Source organism: Oculina patagonica, chromosome 4 (assembly GCF_052425735.1).
Source record: "Oculina patagonica isolate OP01 chromosome 4, crgOcupat, whole genome shotgun sequence".
NCBI classification, from domain to species: domain Eukaryota; kingdom Metazoa; phylum Cnidaria; class Anthozoa; order Scleractinia; family Oculinidae; genus Oculina; species Oculina patagonica.
In genome coordinates this window covers 6545479-6563535 of record NC_135761.1, presented here as the reverse complement: position 1 = coordinate 6563535, position 18057 = coordinate 6545479, and the positions used below count along the sequence as shown (strand labels likewise).

General features: G+C 36.3%; 2 protein-coding genes across 2 annotated transcripts in view; both read right to left on the bottom strand.

The window, feature by feature from the left end:
• The window catches only part of LOC144649248 (uncharacterized), a 78709-nt gene extending 71384 nt beyond the window's left edge, over window positions 1-7325 (bottom strand). The window contains exon 1 of the mRNA XM_078508705.1: window positions 7306-7325. The gene's annotated coding sequence lies outside the window, so the exon portion shown is untranslated. The remainder of the gene's footprint in view (window positions 1-7305) is intronic.
• On the bottom strand, window positions 1057-16382 carry LOC144649253 (uncharacterized). Its single transcript, XM_078508718.1, has 5 exons — window positions 16274-16382; window positions 2879-3300; window positions 2213-2435; window positions 1587-1679; window positions 1057-1223 (listed from the first exon to the last, which is right to left on the bottom strand). Exons 2-5 carry the CDS (start codon window positions 3284-3286, stop codon window positions 1057-1059), a joined length of 891 nt encoding a protein of 296 aa, XP_078364844.1. The 5' UTR covers window positions 3287-3300; window positions 16274-16382.
• Window positions 16383-18057: the final 1675 nt, after the last annotated feature.

The following is an 18057-nucleotide window of genomic DNA, read 5'->3' as shown; positions in this document are numbered from 1 at the left end:
GTACACACAGGAGGAAGTTCAGGGACCCTGTCTATCCCCCTCCTCCAACTATTAGCAACTGATTACTTTGTATTTGATTATATACTTATCTACTCTATGACAGTACGTTAACAAGGTAACAGAGCAATTCTCCAATGACTATACCTAAAACTAAAAACAAGGCTTTTATAACTGAGTTCATTGCTGAGTTCATGTCGAAAATAGTAGCGTAGAGCAATCAGAGCCCGAAGAAAATAATTTTATCTATGAAAAGCGCGGCAAAAGTTGTAAAATCCACGCAATTGCAAGTTATTGGCGTTTTTATAAGTGGTTTTGTGCTCGCCACATGGTGAAAACGCACGTACATGTGTTTTCTTTTCGAAAGCCATTGGAAAGCCGCACTAAATGTTTATGTTATAGTGTTATTTATGTTTTCGATTTTAGAAATTATAAAGACAACACAGTTTTCCAAATGACTACCATATTGGATTTTCTCTCTAATTTAATAATTGTTTGAGTGCGATTTATAGATGTGTTTTCTATTCAAAACGCCACGCTATCGTTGTGTTTAACTGAATTTGACTTAATCACGCGGTCGTAGCTCGAGATGACGTTTTGAGTCATGAGTCTTTTATTTTGGATATTTTTACACACTACATAAGTGACGCCAAGTTGGCATTCAATATATAAGAACGTCCAGGGCGATTTATTGCGACTATCTCCAGTAACAAGTCCTTTCTCTAGCTTGTCTCTTGCTGAATATGTAATGGTTATGTTTAACTCCAAACAGAAACACGTAATGATTTGTAGAGGATGGCTAAGAAATGTACTGATGTGTCAGTTTCTAACCGCAACGCATAACCTGTACTGAACTACTTTTTGGCCAAGTTTTGCTGAATAAATCTACACATTTTAATCAAATCTCGAGCTTTAGTCGCTAACATGACGATAGCGCGACGTTTGCTTCATTAATATTAATTAGAATATTAATCATTTTTTCATTGGAACTATAACTCCGCTTAGTTTTATAGTGAAAAAAAAAAAAAAAACAGACCAAAACAAAACAAAAATATTTCCCTAACTCATTGTGTAACTTATACTTGTCGTACTTTGGCTTTCATTAATTAGATCTGTGTAATGACGATGAATTAATAATAATTTGTTGCAAAAGTCCCTCTTGGCAAACCATCTTTTCAACACCAAGTAGAGGCCTGTAACAGAGACTGCAGCCCCAAGTGAAAGGGCTATATAAAAAATAAAATGGTCAAAGCGGAAAGAATGAGTTAGAGTGCAGTTTAGCTGTCCAACTGTCCATGTTACAAAAAATTAAGTAACAAGTACGACAAGAGCGGCTTAATAATGAGAAATAAAAACCCAAATTTATGCAAGCTTCTCCCCACAACATTCGGTCCTAACTGGGCTTTTCAATTGATTAATCTTTATGATCAGTTTATCGTTCAAATCTATCTTTTTTCCCTCGTACTCCAATTTAATGCACTCCAGTCGACTCTTCAATTCATTGCATTCAGTTTTCAGTAAGATTTTGCGTTCCATTGAGCTGTTTAAAGCGTAAAGTGAACTACCAAACAATGATAGACCCAACCCACCTGCGGCCGAGCCTCCAATTATAGAGGCAGCCGCCGCTCCTCCCAGTCCTGAAACTACACCGCTAGCGATTGCTGCAATTCCACCGGTGAAGACTAGAGGAGAAAATCAAAAATACAGTATTTAATAATAAGATTATTTGGATAAGATTACTTATAAATTCAAATGCTAATGATCAAATCCAGGAAGTTTTTTTAGCTGATTCCACAGTAGCAAATGGTTCAGACCAACAGAAAAGTAATTCAATGTCCGAGAGGCATGCATAGCACTGGGGGAAAAATGTAAAAACCTACAGGTTGGTCAAGACTTTAACTGGTGTAAATGCTACTATAAAACAAATTTCCCTTTTCGATTTTAATTAAAGTCTAGTTTTTTTAAGTCTAGATGATATTAATTAGGTTCAACTTTTTAAATTTAAAAATGACCAAGGGAAACCACGCACTCCAAATAAACCTCTTTTATAAAACTGCACCTGAAGCCAAATTCGTTGTCTTGTGTGATGTTTGAGAATTAATGCAAAACATGAAACGTAACTTAAGAACTTTCGCACCAGGAAAACAGCAACAGGAAACTTGCATGCAGGACATTTCACCAAGAAAAACAACCTAGTTTTTAATTTGTTACGTACCCGTGGCAGCTACTGCTACAAACCCAACTCCAAGTTTAAGTTTATTGTTGTACTGCTTTTGGTGAGCTTTGACTTCCTCGTCAAATTTGGTGAGTACATTATCGGCCTTTTCACAGTAGTTTTTCCATTTCTTCAACTCCGCCTCCATATCAATCTTTTTCATATCTATTTCTAATTTCTCCTTACGTGACAATTCAGCTGTCTTCTTACTAGCTTTGTCAATCTGAGGTATACAAAACAAATGATCGATTAATTGTTAAGTAACAGACCTGTTACGATGAACACTTTAAGATGGTTTCCGCCGGAAAGCATAGCAGCAGTTTGAATATAGCTAACAAAAACTTACCAGAACTTTAGCTCTTTAGCTGACCCCGCGAGAGAAAAATGAATTTAAAATCATCTACATTTCAGTTAAAACGGACATTTCACGCCAGTTTAAAACAAAATGGCGCACGCGTTAAACATTTTTACGAGGTTTGACTTTACTTTTCTCGAGAATGCTTTATAGTTTAATCACGGGGTCACTAAGACAAATGAATTTCAGTGAGATGTTTCAAATAGTATGTAAAATGTTACCGTGCTATGAGTAGGTTTCGTTTTGGTAATTAATTTTTGCACTCATTGCTCGAACTTTATCAGTCTTAAAATGCAAAACTAAGATCTTACCTTATCAGTTAAGTCTTTGAATAAATTTTCGACCGCTATTTTCACCTGTTCGACCAGAGATATGTAAAACTTGATCTCCTTGGTTATTGGGACTAATTCTTCGGGAAGTTTTGACTTCTTTTGATGTTCCTCGATTTCCCGGGCCGTGCTTGATAAGGCTGCGCTTTTTGCTTTCAAAGGAACGTACTCAGTTTCAAACATCAAATATAAACACATCTCCATGATAAGATTAATTTTTTCGTCTCCTCCATCCGGTTGACCACGGTTTTCTTTAATCCGGTTTTTTAGCTTTAGAAATAATTCCTCCACTTGGGATAGGATTTTCAGTTGCTCGTCCACTTCTTCCCCAGTTTTATTCCCAATCCCTTTCAGTGTTTGTAAAGACTGTTGGTATAAAGTTTCGTCCATGATGTTTGGAATATCTGCCAACAGATTTTTAGTTATTAGTGATATACCTTCATTAATACTTAAATATCTAGATCAGTGGTTGGAGCTGAGGCTGAGCGTTCTTATTCATGTATGAAGGGGGAGGGTGGTTAAAAATCGTACGCGCGCATTTTCCATGAAGTAATCTCTATTTATTATATAGCTGCGAGTGTTTTACTCAGCTGGAAAATAAACCACTCGTAAAATTCGTAGATAAATAAATAAATAAATAAATAAGTTCATAAAATTGTTTACTTCTGCTTGTTAGAGGGTCAAATAATTTTCCTTCACACTCAGGCGGTTGTCGAACAATTTTCAGTGCCTCTTATTAGACGCAGGTAATTTGTATTAGTGAGTGTCTAACCAAAAACGCTTCGGTGTGTATTTTCACTTTAGTCGACTCGGTCTGCTTATACACGGCACGAATAAACAATAATTCTTTCCTACCAGGTGGTAGGGTTTTCCACCAATCAGTTCTCGCGAACTTTCATAAACGCAATTTAAGCTAAAATGACAGGTGAACTGGTTAGATTTCCAAGAAAACCCTGACAAAAGGTGTTACTAGCAGAATGACAACTTCAAACACCGTACCCGCCTAGCAACCAGATAATTTCCAATTTTTATGATTTTCAATCCTCGCTTTAGAAGAACTCTTTTCAGAGCGAACCCAAGGTGATCTATTTAATAAAAGGTTACGTTTATTGTGCATTCAAAAGAGCATGATTTAGTATATTCGTATCAAAATTCATGTCTCGTGGAAAAGAGTTATTTGACATGTTTCCTAGAAATTCGATTGTAATTTCATTTTCTGCATAAATAGGTCCATGCAACAAGACGTTTCAGTGTTCGAGTCCGTGTTTAAATTAGTTCATTTGTATAACACCAAGGAAGTAAACGAATCACGGTGTACAGCTTTATACAGGAATTGAAATAGAGATTATGTTATTAAAGATGTCGTAGTAGTATTATATTCTGAGCGGAGAGTGCTAGCTAGCAGAAACGCTTCTTGCCTTTTTAGTAGTTCTTTGCTTTAAAATCGAAATTAAGCTTACCAGAATTACCTTTTGAAAAAAAATCAACATATACTGGCTACACAAGAATCTTAGTACTGAGCGGAAAATTTGAAATTGTTCAATTTGACTGAAATCCCCGCGGTTAAAGCCGAATAACATATATTTTTATATCTGGGATCGATCGATATCCAGTAGTCATTTTTTGTGCCAAGTTTCCATTATTCTTGCTTGGGTACGAAACTTGTAATATTGAGCAATCCTTTCTACAATTTTAAGCCAGTATTCACTGATTCCACAAGGAGTTTAACCCATCGTATAACATCGAACATAGCCGATTGTAATAGGAATGTCGGAAGTACCGAGCCACATAGTATTCAGTTAAAACTAGCTTTTTACAAAATGTACCATGAAAGCACACAGTAAGTCACTGTACAACGTAAGCAAGCAATTACATAAACAACTTTCAGAGCTTCGTACAGGTAATTTGTGTTGAAGAGCGTCTCAGCAAAAACGCTTCGGTGTGCGTTTTCACTTCAGTCGACTCGGTAAGATAATACAGTATGCTAAGACACGTGTATTTCACTGATTGGACAACCAATGTCTTTCTTGACAGGTTGTTAGGTTTTCAACGAATCAGCTGCAGAGTTCAATCAATACGTTTTCTAGGAAAGAGTTATACAGCGTGGCGCGACTTCCATAAAGATCAAATAATTCTGAGGTAATGTCTTTGTCCGATGAATATTTAGCGTTAAAATACTTTCAAAAATAAAATACTAAGTTCTAGCCTTAAGCTAAGCTTTTATATATTATATAAAACCAAGACTGGAGGTTGTCAGTTGTTCTTAGTATTACCATCCAGTCTTGTCAGGATAATTCTCGACTGCTGTTGAAGATAAACTTCAGCTCTACTGATTTTAATTCAAAACTTTCAGCTCCAAAATGGCAATGGTCAATATTCAAGAGTCCCTTGCTTTATCACATTCGAGAAATTTTGAGATATTTGGCGATAAAAATCATGCACCCTTGTAACAAAAACTAGTTAAACATTTCGTGGACACCAAATCCTGTTCCTTAGTCAAAAATTGACGAGTTACTTTCTGCCTTAAAGAGTCATGTTCCTTTGCTGAGGCAATTCTCTCTTTCATATCAACAAAACTTTTAAAAAAGCGAACTTTTATAAACGCAATTTAAGCTAAAATAACAGATGGACTTGTTAGATTTACAAGAAAAACCGGACGACAAGTAACTCTTCAGGTAATGAATACTTCAAACAACGCAAAGGAAGTACCCCGATAATTTTGCTTTTCTGTCTCAATTTCAGTCAACCTTCGTTTTAAAAAATATCCTGTCTCCTTCTGAGCTAAACCAAAGTGGTTTCATTTAGGCGAAGGTTACATATATTATACATTATAAAACCGAGCATTTAGTAAATTCGTATCAAAGATTCATGTCTCATAAAAAAGAGTTATTTCACGTTTCTTAGAAATTCAATTGTAACTTCCCTTTTATGCATAAATACGACCCAACAACCAAATAAGATTCAGTGTTCGAGTTTGTTCTTATAATAGTTTAATTTACAAATTACCAAGGAAATATAATGCGAAACACGGTGTACAGGTTTGAAATAGAGATTGTCTTGTTATAGTATTCCGAGCGGAGCCGAAGTGCTAGCTAGCGGAAACGCTTCTTGAGTTTTCTGTAGTCTCGCTTTCATTCGAATTCAAACTTAACTGACTCCTACTAGACATACTTAAATGATCTTTTGAAGGAAAATAAACATAACCTGGCTACACATGAGAATCAGAACTGAGAGCAAATGTAAACTGTTAAATTTGAAACTGCCTGAAGTATTAACCAAGCGGATGAAGACTGGTTGAAGACTAATAGCATACCGTTTGAAGCTATATATCCGTCTTTATATTGCGAGTTGATCGCCATTCATTAGTTATTTTCCGTTTTTATTATTTTTACATAGGTAAGAAACTTGCAATATTTAATATATATTTTTTTAATTTTAACCATCATCGCACATAGCCAATTGTAAAGGGAATGTTCGAAGAACAAAATATATAAAGCACATGGTGCGTCACTTTGCAATGTTAGGAAGGTTGTTGAACAACTTCCAGAGTTTCTTATTCAACACAGATAAATTGTCGGTGTTGGTAAGTATTTCAGCAAAAACGATTCGGTGTGCATTTTCACTTAGTCGACTCGGTATGACCAATACAACGCACTTGATCAAATGTATTTCTCCTTCTTTAATTTTAACCCTTGTGTTAGGAATATCATCTCTATTCTCAGCTAATTAACCTTCTCTCATTTAAGAGAGGATTACGTATATTATACAGTACGAAGATTCATGCAGGTCTCATGAAAAACAAAGACCGGTATTATAAATGTTCCAAGAAATTCAATCGTAATTTCCATTTTCTGCATGAATACACCCAACATGCATCAAAAGAATTTTCAGATTTCGAGTTTGTATTTGTATTACTTGTATTGATACAATGCCTAGGAAGTAAAACACGGTGTATACCTTCATCATAGTTACTACTAACTTGGCTTCATGGAATTAAATAGAGACTGTGCCATAAGATCTTCAGTGTTACCATTCCGAGCGCAGAGTGCTAGCGGAAACGCTTCTTGTGTTTTCAGTAGTTTCGCTTTGAAATCGGATTTAAACTTGATCCACTCTTTTTTATACTACACTTACCAAAACATCTTTTACAGAAAATCAACATATACTGGCTATACAAGAATATTATGCAGTACTGAGCGAAAAATATAAACTGTTTAATTTGCAACTGCCTAAGTATCAACCACGGTTGAGGCCGAATAGCATATATACATCTCCACAGTATATTTGAGGTCGATCTTTATTCATTGGTCACTCGCTTTCCCTTGCCAAGTTGTAATTGTTCTTTCTTGGTTAAAAAACTTAAAATTTTCAATATATTTTTGTAATTTTACAGCAGTATTTATTGATACCTTGAGGAGTTTAATCCAGCGTTTTACATCAAGTCATCGAACATAGCCGATCAAGTGTAAGTGTGAGTGTCGGAAGACCGAACCACAGTACTGAAAGCTTACGAAATGTGTCGTAACAGCACACAGCAAGTCACTGTACAATGTTAGGAAGTAATTACCTTTTATACCTGATGAAGATGTGAAGACTTAGGCGGTTGTTGAATAACTTTCAGAGCTTCTAAAAGGCCAACGCAGGTAATTTGTATTGACCAGTGTCTGAACAAAAATGCTTCGGTGGGCGTTTTCGCTTCTGTCGACTCGGTATTAATACACCACACGTATATGCATTTGACTGATTGGACAAAAAATTTCTTCCCTGACAGTTTGTAAGGTTTTCCACGAATCAGCTGCAGAGATCAATAAATTTTCCCTTTTGCATACAATTAAGTTAATTGGGCCATTTATTTAAACGGTTTAAAGAACCGGTTCACTGACCTCACTGTCACTTAGTGAACTGTCGTTCACTTGTTTACAACGAGACTGACACCTGAATGCAATCATAAAGGCTGTGGTGAGCATTTATCGACAGGATAAAGAGAAGCCAATTCTTTCAGTTTGTGATACAAAAAAACTACTTTTATCGACAGTTAAAAAAGAAAAAAACACAAGAAAATGAAAAAACTGAAGTTATCAATATAAACCACAATCGCTTAAATTATTTTCCTGCTATCACTTATCCACGTTTTGTATTTCTCTGATCGAGCCATGTCGGTCTGGGAGTCTGAGTCAGAGACCACATATGCCGGAGTATCGCGTGAAAGAAATGACTTCGATTTTAAGTAGGCTTTAAGAAGGAATCTGACTTATTTTCCAACTCAAATAAATTGCCCAATAAACCATACACTGTATCAAGTTCCGTTACTTTGAACTCACGTTTTTGTCTTACAGTACATTAGCCCACAGCAGTGTTGTCGCGCAAGTAAATCCACAGGCAAACCGCACGGTAATTTTGTAACAAGTAGTTTTTTCTTTGTGTGAGACATTTTTGAAGTTATTTTGGAAATTTTCCACCGAAAACGCGGGAAAGGGCACTTCTGACACTCTAAATTTCAGAATTTTCTGGAGGGGGGGGGGGGGGGGGAAGCGGGTTGAGGGAGGGGCATGCTTTTCCCTAGGCCCCCAGAAATATGCGCGAGTTGTCGTGCGTACCTCTATAAAATGCTGGGCAGTATGTACTGTATTGCCGCCGAACTTCTCGTGCTATAAAAAATGATATCGACAGAAGTTCATAACCTAGAAGTTTAATCTAGGATTAAGGCGCAGGCTGTCTATTGAGAGTGGACTATTTATAGAACAAACCTTGCGTACTGATAACACCAAGGAAGTAAACGAAACACGGTGTACAACTTAATACAGGAATTGAAATAGAGATTATGTCATTAAAGATGTCGTAGTAGTATTATATTCTGAGCGGAGAGTGCTAGCTAGCGAGAACGCTTCTTGCCTTTTAAGTAGTTTCGCTTTAAAATCGAAATTAAGCTTACTAGAATTACCTTTTGAAAAAAAAAAAAGATCAACATATACTGGCTACACAAGAATCTTAGTACTGAGCGGAAAATTTGAAATTGTTCAATTTGACTGAAATCCCCGCGGTTAAAGCCGAATAAGATATATTTTTTTTATCTGGGATCGATCGATATCCAGTAGTCATTTTTTGTGCCAAGTTTCCATTATTCTTGCTTGGGAACGAAACTTGAAATATTCAGTAATCTTTTCTACAATTTTAAGCCAGTATTCACTGATTCCACAAGGAGTTTAACCCATCGTATAACATCGAACATAGCCGATTGTAATAGGAATGTCGGAAGTACCGAGCCACATAGTATTCAGTTAAAACTAGCTTTATACAAAATGTACCATGAAAGCACACAGTAAGTCACTGTACAACGTAAGCAAGCAATTACATTAACAACTTTCAGAGCTTCGTACAGGTAATTTGTGTTGAAGAGCGTCTCAGCAAAAACGCTTCGGTGTGCGTTTTCACTTCAGTCGACTCGGTAAGATAATACAGTATGCTAAGACACGTGTATTTCACTGATTGGACAACCAATGTCTTCCTTGACAGGTTGTTAGGTTTTCAACGAATCAGCTGCAGAGTTCAATCAATACGTTTTCTAGGAAAGAGTTATACAGCGTGGCGCGACTTCCATAAAGATCAAATAATTCTGAGGTAATGTCTTTGTCCGATGAATATTAAGCGTTAAAATACTTTCAAAAATAAAATACTAAGTTCTAGCCTTAAGCTAAGCTTTTATATATTATATAAAACCAAGACTGGAGGTTGTCAGTTGTTCTTAGTATTACCATCCAGTCTTGTCAGGATAATTCTCGACTGCTGTTGAAGATAAACTTCAGCTCTACTGATTTTAATTCAAAACTTTCAGCTCCAAAATGGCAATGGTCAATATTCAAGAGTCCCTTGCTTTATCACATTCGAGAAATTTTGAGATATTTGGCGATAAAAATCATGCACTCTTGTAACAAAAACTAGTTAAACATTTCGTGGACACCAAATACTGTTCCTTTGTCAAAAATTGACGAGTAACTTTCTGCCTTAAAGAGTCATGTTCCTTTGCTGAGGCAATTCTCTCTTTCATATCAACAAAACTTTTAAAAAAGCGAACTTTTATAAACGCAATTTAAGCTAAAATAACAGATGGACTGGTTAGATTTACAAGAAAAACCGGACGACAAGTAACTCTTCAGGTAATGAATACTTCAAACAACGCAAAGGAAGTACCCCGATAATTTTGCTTTTCTGTCTCAATTTCAGTCAACCTTCGTTTTAAAAAATATCCTGTCTCCTTCTGAGCTAAACCAAAGTGGTTTCATTTAGGCGAAGATTACATATATTATACATTATAAAACCGAGCATTTAGTAAATTCGTATCAAAGATTCATGTCTCATAAAAAAGAGTTATTTCACGTTTCTTAGAAATTCAATTGTAACTTCCCTTTTATGCATAAATACGACCCAACAACCAAATAAGATTCAGTGTTCGAGTTTGTTCTTATAATAGTTTAATTTACAAATTACCAAGGAAATATAATGCGAAACACGGTGTACAGGTTTGAAATAGAGATTGTCTTGTTATAGTATTCCGAGCGGAGCCGAAGTGCTAGCTAGCGGAAACGCTTCTTGAGTTTTCTGTAGTCTCGCTTTCATTCGAATTCAAACTTAACTGACTCCTACTAGACATACTTAAATGATCTTTTGAAAGAAAATAAACATAACCTGGCTTCACATGAGAATCAGAACTGAGAGCAAATGTAAACTGTTAAATTTGAAACTGCCTGAAGTATTAACCAAGCGGTTGAAGACTGGTTGAAGACTAATAGCATACCGTTTGAAGCTATATATCCGTCTTTACATTGCGAGTTGATCGCCATTCATTAGTTATTTTCCTTTTTTATTATTTTTACATAGGTAAGAAACTTGCAATATTTAATATATATTTTTTTAATTTTAACCATCATCGCACATAGCCAATTGCAAAGGGAATGTTCGAAGAACAAAATATATAAAGCACATGGTGCGTCACCGGCTTTGCAATGTTAGGAAGGTTGTTGAACAACTTCCAGAGTTTCTTATTCAACACAGATAAATTGTCGGTGTTGGTAAGTGTTTCAGCAAAAACGCTTCGGTGTGCATTTTTACTTAGTCGACTCGGTATGACCAATACACCGCACTTGATCAAATGTATTTCTCCTTCTTTAATTTTACCCTTGTGTTAGGAATATCATCTCTATTCTCAGCTAATTAACCTTCTCTCATTAAAGAGAGGATTATGTATATTATACAGTACGAAGATTCATGCAGGTCTCATGAAAAACAGTTATTATAAATGTTCCAAGAAATTCGATCGTAATTTCCATTTTCTGCATGAATACACCCAACATGCATAAAAAGAATTTTCAGATTTCGAGTTTGTATTTGTATAACTTGTATTGATGCCTAGGCAGTAAAACACGGTGTATACCTTCAGCATAGTTACTACTAGCTTGGCTTCATGGAATTGAAATAAAGACTGTGCATAAGATTTTGTTACTATTCCGAGCGGAGAGTGCTAGCGGAAACGCTTCTTGTGTTTTCCGTAGTTTCGCTTTGAAATCGGATTTAAACTTGATCCACTCCTTTTTATACTGCACTTACCAAAACATCTTTTACAGAAAATCAACATATACTGGCTACACAAGAATATTATGCAGTACTGAGCGAAAAATATAAACTGTTCAATTTGCAACTGCCTAAGTATCAACCACGGTTGAAGCCGAATAGCATTATACATCTCCACAGTATATTTGAGGTCGATCTTTATTCATTGGTCACTCGCTTTCCCTTGCCAAGTTGTAATTGTTCTTTCTTGGTTAAAAAACTTAAAATGTTCAATATATTTTTGTAATTTTAAAGCAGTATTTATTGATACAGTTGAGGAGTTTAATCCAGCGTTTTACATCAAGTCATCGAACATAGCCGATCAAGTGTAAGTGTGAGTGTCGGAAGACCGAACCACCCAGTACTGAAAGCTTACGAAATGTGTCGTAACAGCACACAGCAAGTCACTGTACAATGTTAGGAAGTAATTACCTTTTATACCTGATGAAGATGGGAAGACTTAGGCGGTTGTTGAACAACTTTCAGAGCTTCTAATTACGCAGGTATTTGTATTGACCAGTGTCTGAACAAAAAATGCTTCGGTGGGCGTTTTCGCTTCTATCGACTCGGTATGCTAATACACCACACGTATATGCATTTGACTGATTGGACAAAAAATTTCTTCCCTGACAGTTTGTAAGGTTTTCCACGAATCAGCTGCAGAGAGCAATAAATTTTCCCTTTTGCAAACAATTAAGTTAATTGGGCCATTTATTTAAACGGTTTAAAGAACCGGTTCACTGACCTCACTGTCACTTAGTGAACTGTCGTTCACTTGTTTACAACGAGACTGACACCTGAATGCAATCATAAAGGCTGTGGTGAGCATTTATCGACAGGGTAAAGAGAAGCCAATTCTTTCAGTTTGTGATACAAAAAAACTACTTTTATCGACAGTTAAAAAAGAAAAAAACACAAGAAAATGAAAAAACTGAAGTTATCAATATAAACCACAATCGCTTAAATTATTTTCCTGCTGTCACTTATCCACGTTTTATATTTCTCTGATCGAGCCATGTCGGTCTGGGAGTCTGAGTCAGAGACCACATATGCCGGAGTATCGCGTGAAAGAAAGACTTCGATTTTAAGTAGGCTTTAAGAAGGAATCTGACTTATTTTCCAACTCAAATAAATTGCCCAATAAACCATACACTGTATCAAGTTCCGTTACTTTGAACTCACGTTTTTGTCTTACAGTACATTAGCCCACAGCAGTGTTGTCGCGCAAGTAAATCCACAGGCAAACCGCACGGTAATTTTGTAACAAGTAGTTTTTTCTTTGTGTGAGACATTTTTGAAGTTATTTTGGAAATTTTCCACCGAAAACGCGGGAAAGGGCACTTCTGACACTCTAAATTTCAGAATTTTCTGGAGGGGGGGGGGGGGGGGGAAGCGGGTTGAGGGAGGGGCATGCTTTTCCCTAGGCCCCCAGAAATATGCGCGAGTTGTCGTGCGTACCTCTATAAAATGCTGGGCAGTATGTACTGTATTGCCGCCGAACTTCTCGTGCTATAAAAAATGATATCGACAGAAGTTCATAACCTAGAAGTTTAATCTAGGATTAAGGCGCAGGCTGTCTCTTGAGAGTGGACTATTTATAGAACAAACCTTGCGTACTGATAACACCAAGGAAGTAAACGAAACACGGTGTACAGCTTAATACAGGATCTTGAAATAGAGATTATGTCATTAAAGATGTCGTAGTAGTATTATATTCTGAGCGGAGAGTGCTAGCTAGCGGAAATGCTTCTTGCCTTTTAAGTAGTTTCGCTTTAAAATCGAAATTAAGCTTACTAGAATTACCTTTTGAAAAAAAAAATCAACATATACTGGCTACACAAGAATCTTAGTACTGAGCAGAAAATTTGAAATTGATCAATTTGACTGAAATCCCCGCGGTTAAAGCCGAATAAGATATATTTTTTTTATCTGGGATCGATCGATATCCAGTAGTCATTTTTTGTGCCAAGTTTCCATTATTCTTGCTTGGGAACGAAACTTGAAATATTCAGTAATCTTTTCTACAATTTTAAGCCACTATTCACTGATTCCACAAGGAGTTTAACCCATCGTATAACATCAAGTTATCGAACATAGTCGATTGTAATAGGAATGTCGGAAGTACCGAGTCACACAGTATTTCAAACTAGCTTTATACCAAATGTGCCATAAAAGCACACACTGAGTCACTGTACAACGTAAGCAAGCAGTAACATTTTATATCTGTTGAAGATATGAAGAACCAGGTGGTTGTTTAACAACTTCCAGAGCTTCTTATCCAGTACAGGTACTTTGTGTTGAAGAGTATCTCAGCAAAAAACGCTTCGGTGTGCGTTTTCACTTCAGTCGACTCGGTAAGATATACAGTATGCTAAGACACGTGTATTTCACTGATTGGACAACCAATGTCTTTCTTGACAGGTTGTTAGGTTTTCGACGAATCAGCTGCAGAGTTCAATCAATACGTTTTCTAGGAAAGAGTTATACAGCGTGGTGCGTCTTCCATAAAGATCAAATAATTCTGAGGTTTTGCTTTTGTCCGATGAATATTTAGTGTTAAAATACTTTCAACTGAAAATAAAATACAAAGTTCTAGCCTTAGGCTAAGCTTTTGTATATTATATAAAACCAAGACGGAAGGTTGTCAGTTGTTCTTAGTATTACCACCCAGTCTTGCCAGGATGATTTTCGACTGCTGTTGAAGATAAACATCAGCTATACTGATTTTAATTCAAAACTTTCAGCTCCAAAATGGCAATGGTCAATATTCAAGAGTCCCTTGCCTTTTGACATTCGAGAAATTTTGAGATATTTGGCGATAAAAATCATGCACCCTTGTAACAAAAACTAGTTAAACATTTCGTGGACACCAAATCCTGTTCCTTAGTCAAAAATTGACGAGTTACTTTCTGCTTTAAAAAGTCATGTTCCTTTGCTGAGGCAATTCTCTCTTTCATATCAACAAAACTTTTAAAGAAGCAAACTTTTAAAAACGCAATTTAAGCTTAAAACAACAGATGGACTGGTTAGATTTACAAAAAAACCGGACGACAAGTAACTCTTCAGGGAATGAATACTTCAAACAACGCAAAGGAAGTACCCCGATAATTTTGCTTTTCTGTCTCAATTTCAACCTTTGTTTTGAAAAATATCCTATCTCCTTCTGAGCAAAACTAAGTTGATTTCATTTAAGCGAAAATTACGTAAATTATCCATTATAAAACCGAGCATTTAGTATATTCGTATCAAAGATTCATGTCTCATAAAAAAGAGTTATTTCACGTTTCTTAGAAATTCGATTGTAACTTACCTTTTATGCATAAATACGACTCAACAACAAAACAAGATTCAGTGTTCGAGTTTGTACTTATGATAGTTTAATTTACACATTACCAAGGAAATAAAATGCGACACACAGTGTACAGATTTTTGCCGGAATTGAAATAGCGACTGTGCCATAAGTTCTCGTTATAGTATTCCGAGAGGAGCCGAAGTGCTATAGCTAGCGGAAACGCTTCTTGAGTTTTCTGTAGTTTCGCTTTCATTCGAATTCAAACTTGACTCCTACTAGACATACTAATTATAAAAATGATCTTTTGCAGAAAAATAAACATAACCTGGCTATACAAGAATATCAGAACTGAGAGCAAATGTAAACTGTTAAATTTAAAACTGCCTGCGTATTAACCAAGCGGTTGAAGACTGGTTGAAGACGAATAGCATACCGTATTTCAAGCACATGGTGAGTCACTTTACAGTGTTAGGAAGCAACATGTGAAGACTCAGGCGGTTGTTGAACAACTTTCAAAGTTTCTTATTCAACACAGATAATTTAATTTGTCGGAATGACTAATACAACGCACTTGATCAAATGTATTTCTCCTTCTTTAATTTTAACCCTCGTGTTAGAAATATCATTTCTACTTCTCAGCTTATTAACCTTCTCTCATTTAAGAGAAGATTACGTGTATTATACATTATAAAACCGAACATTAAGTATATTTGCAGCGACGAAGATTAGTGCAGGTCTCATAAAAAACAGTTATTTCAAATGTTTCCCAGAAATTCGATCGTAATTTCCATTTTCTGCATGAATACACCCAACATGCATCAAAAGAAATTTCAGTGTTCGAGTTTGTATTTGTATTACTTGTATTGATATAATGCCTAGGAAGTAAAACACGGTGTATACCTTCATCATAGTTACTACTAACTTGGCTTCATGATTCTTCACTATTCCGAGCGGAGAGTGCTAGCAGAAACGCATCTTGTGTTTTCAGTAGTTTCCGGGACGCTTTGAAATCGGATTTAAGCTTGATCCACTCCTTTTTATACTTCACTTACCAAAACATCTTTTGCAGAAAATCAACATATACTGGCTATACAAGAATGGTATGCAGTACTGAGCGAAAAAATATAAACTGTTCAATTTGCAACTGCCTAAGTATCAACCACGGTTGAAGCCGAATATCTTTACAATATAGTTGGAGTCGATCTTTATTCATTGGTCGTTTTTCCGTGCCAAGTTGTGTAATTGTTCTTCTTTAGGTAAAAGACTTGAAACATTCAATATATTTTTACAATTTTAAAGCAGTACTTACTTATACCTTGAGCAGTTTAAGCCAGCGTATTACATCAAGTCATCGATCATAGCCGAACAAGCTAATATCGGTAACTGTAGGAGTGTTAGAAGAACCGAACCACCCAGTAAAGCTTACGAAATGGTCGTAAAAGCACACAGCAAGTCACTGTACATTGTTAGGAAGAAATTACCTTTTATATCTGCAGATGTGAAGACTTAGGCGGTTGTTGAACAACTTTCAGAGCTTGTAATCCAACTCAGGTAATTTGTATTGGCGAGTGCCTCAGCCAAAACGCTTCGGTGGGCGTTTTCGCTTCTGTCGACTCGTACGCGTATGCTAATACATGGCCGGCACGTGATCAAATGTATTTGACTGATTGGACAAACAGTTTCTTCCCTGACAGCTTGTATGGTATTCCACGAATCAGCTGCAGAGATCAATAAATTTTCCCTTTCCTAAACAATTAAATTATGTTTATTAATGGGGTCATTTATTTAAACGGTCGAAGAACCGGTTCACTGACCTCACTGTCACTTAGTATACTGTCGTTCACTTGTTTACAACCAGACTGACACCTGAAGGCAATCATAAAGGCGGTGGTAAGCATTTATCGACAGGGTAAAGAGAAGCCAATTCTTTCAGTTTGTGATACAAAAAACTACTTTTATCGACAGTTTAAAAAAGCCGCCCGACATAAAATGAAAAAACTCAAGTAACCAATATACCTTTTTTATTAGAATAGACGCCGCGGCGTTTATTAAATTTTTCGTGATTCGAGTGCGGCGTTTATTCGAGGGTGGCGTTTATACGAGGGCGGCGTTTATTTAAAATACAATTTATTTCTTGCAACGAATAGCATGGTAACTGAACATTTGAGCTTTAAAAACAGGGACATAAAGTATTGCTTGTCTCAAAAGTCGTTTTCAATTTCGAAAAACATTGTTGCAATCAAGGAAAATAATTATTTTAGGCTTGCTCAAACATGATAGTTACTGCATTTGTTTTTTGAGTCTATAAATTGAATAAACGCCGCATCATGATGCGGAGTTTATTCGAGGGCGGCGTTTATTAATTTTTCTGCTCTAAAATGTGGCGTTTATTCGAGGGCGGCGTTTAATCAAGAAAATACGGTATACCGCAATCGCTTAAATTCTTTTCCAGTTGTTACCTGAGAGAAACTGAACTGATCTTTCTTTCTTTGTTTTCTGAAAGTGTGGTCTGAACCCATGTCTGATTTAAGCGACCGTATCATCTATCCACGTTTTGTATTTCTCTGATCGCGCCATCGTTCTGGGAGTCTGAGTCAGAGGTCTTATATTCCAGACTATATCCCGTAAAAGAAATGACTGAATCTGACTTATTAGTAGTATTGTTGAATTTTACTAGTAGACAGAATCGTTTTTTGTTTCAGTTAAAAGAGTTTCTCGAATAGAATACAGTCTAGATATCAATTCTACAGAACGTCGCGTCGTCGGAGGTCACCTATTCGATAATTATTAAAAAGAAAATAAACACAGTACATTCAACAAACAAGACTGCAAGGCTGATCATACTTCATGAAAAGTAGACTTTGCGAGACACCACCACGACTAGAACCGATACAGCAGAATTGCAACCGCGGACAGCTGTTTCGTTCTTATTGGGACTCTTCAGTGCGGTGTAGCGATTCTAAATGACGCCAGCTCAAAGAGCCAACGCAAATAAATTGCGCAATAAACCGTACACTGTATCAAGCTCCGTTACTTTGAACTCACGTTTTTGTCTTACAGTACATTTGCTCACTGCAGTGTTGTCGTGCAAGTACATCTACAGAGCTAATGGCACGGTAATTTTGTAACCGAAATAGCTCCTTCTTCATGTTAAACATTTTTAAGTTATTTTGGAAACCTTTTCGCAGAAAACGCGGGAAAGGGCATTTCTAAGACTCTCAATTTCAGAACTTTCTGGAGTGTGAGCATGGGGTGTGTGTGTGTG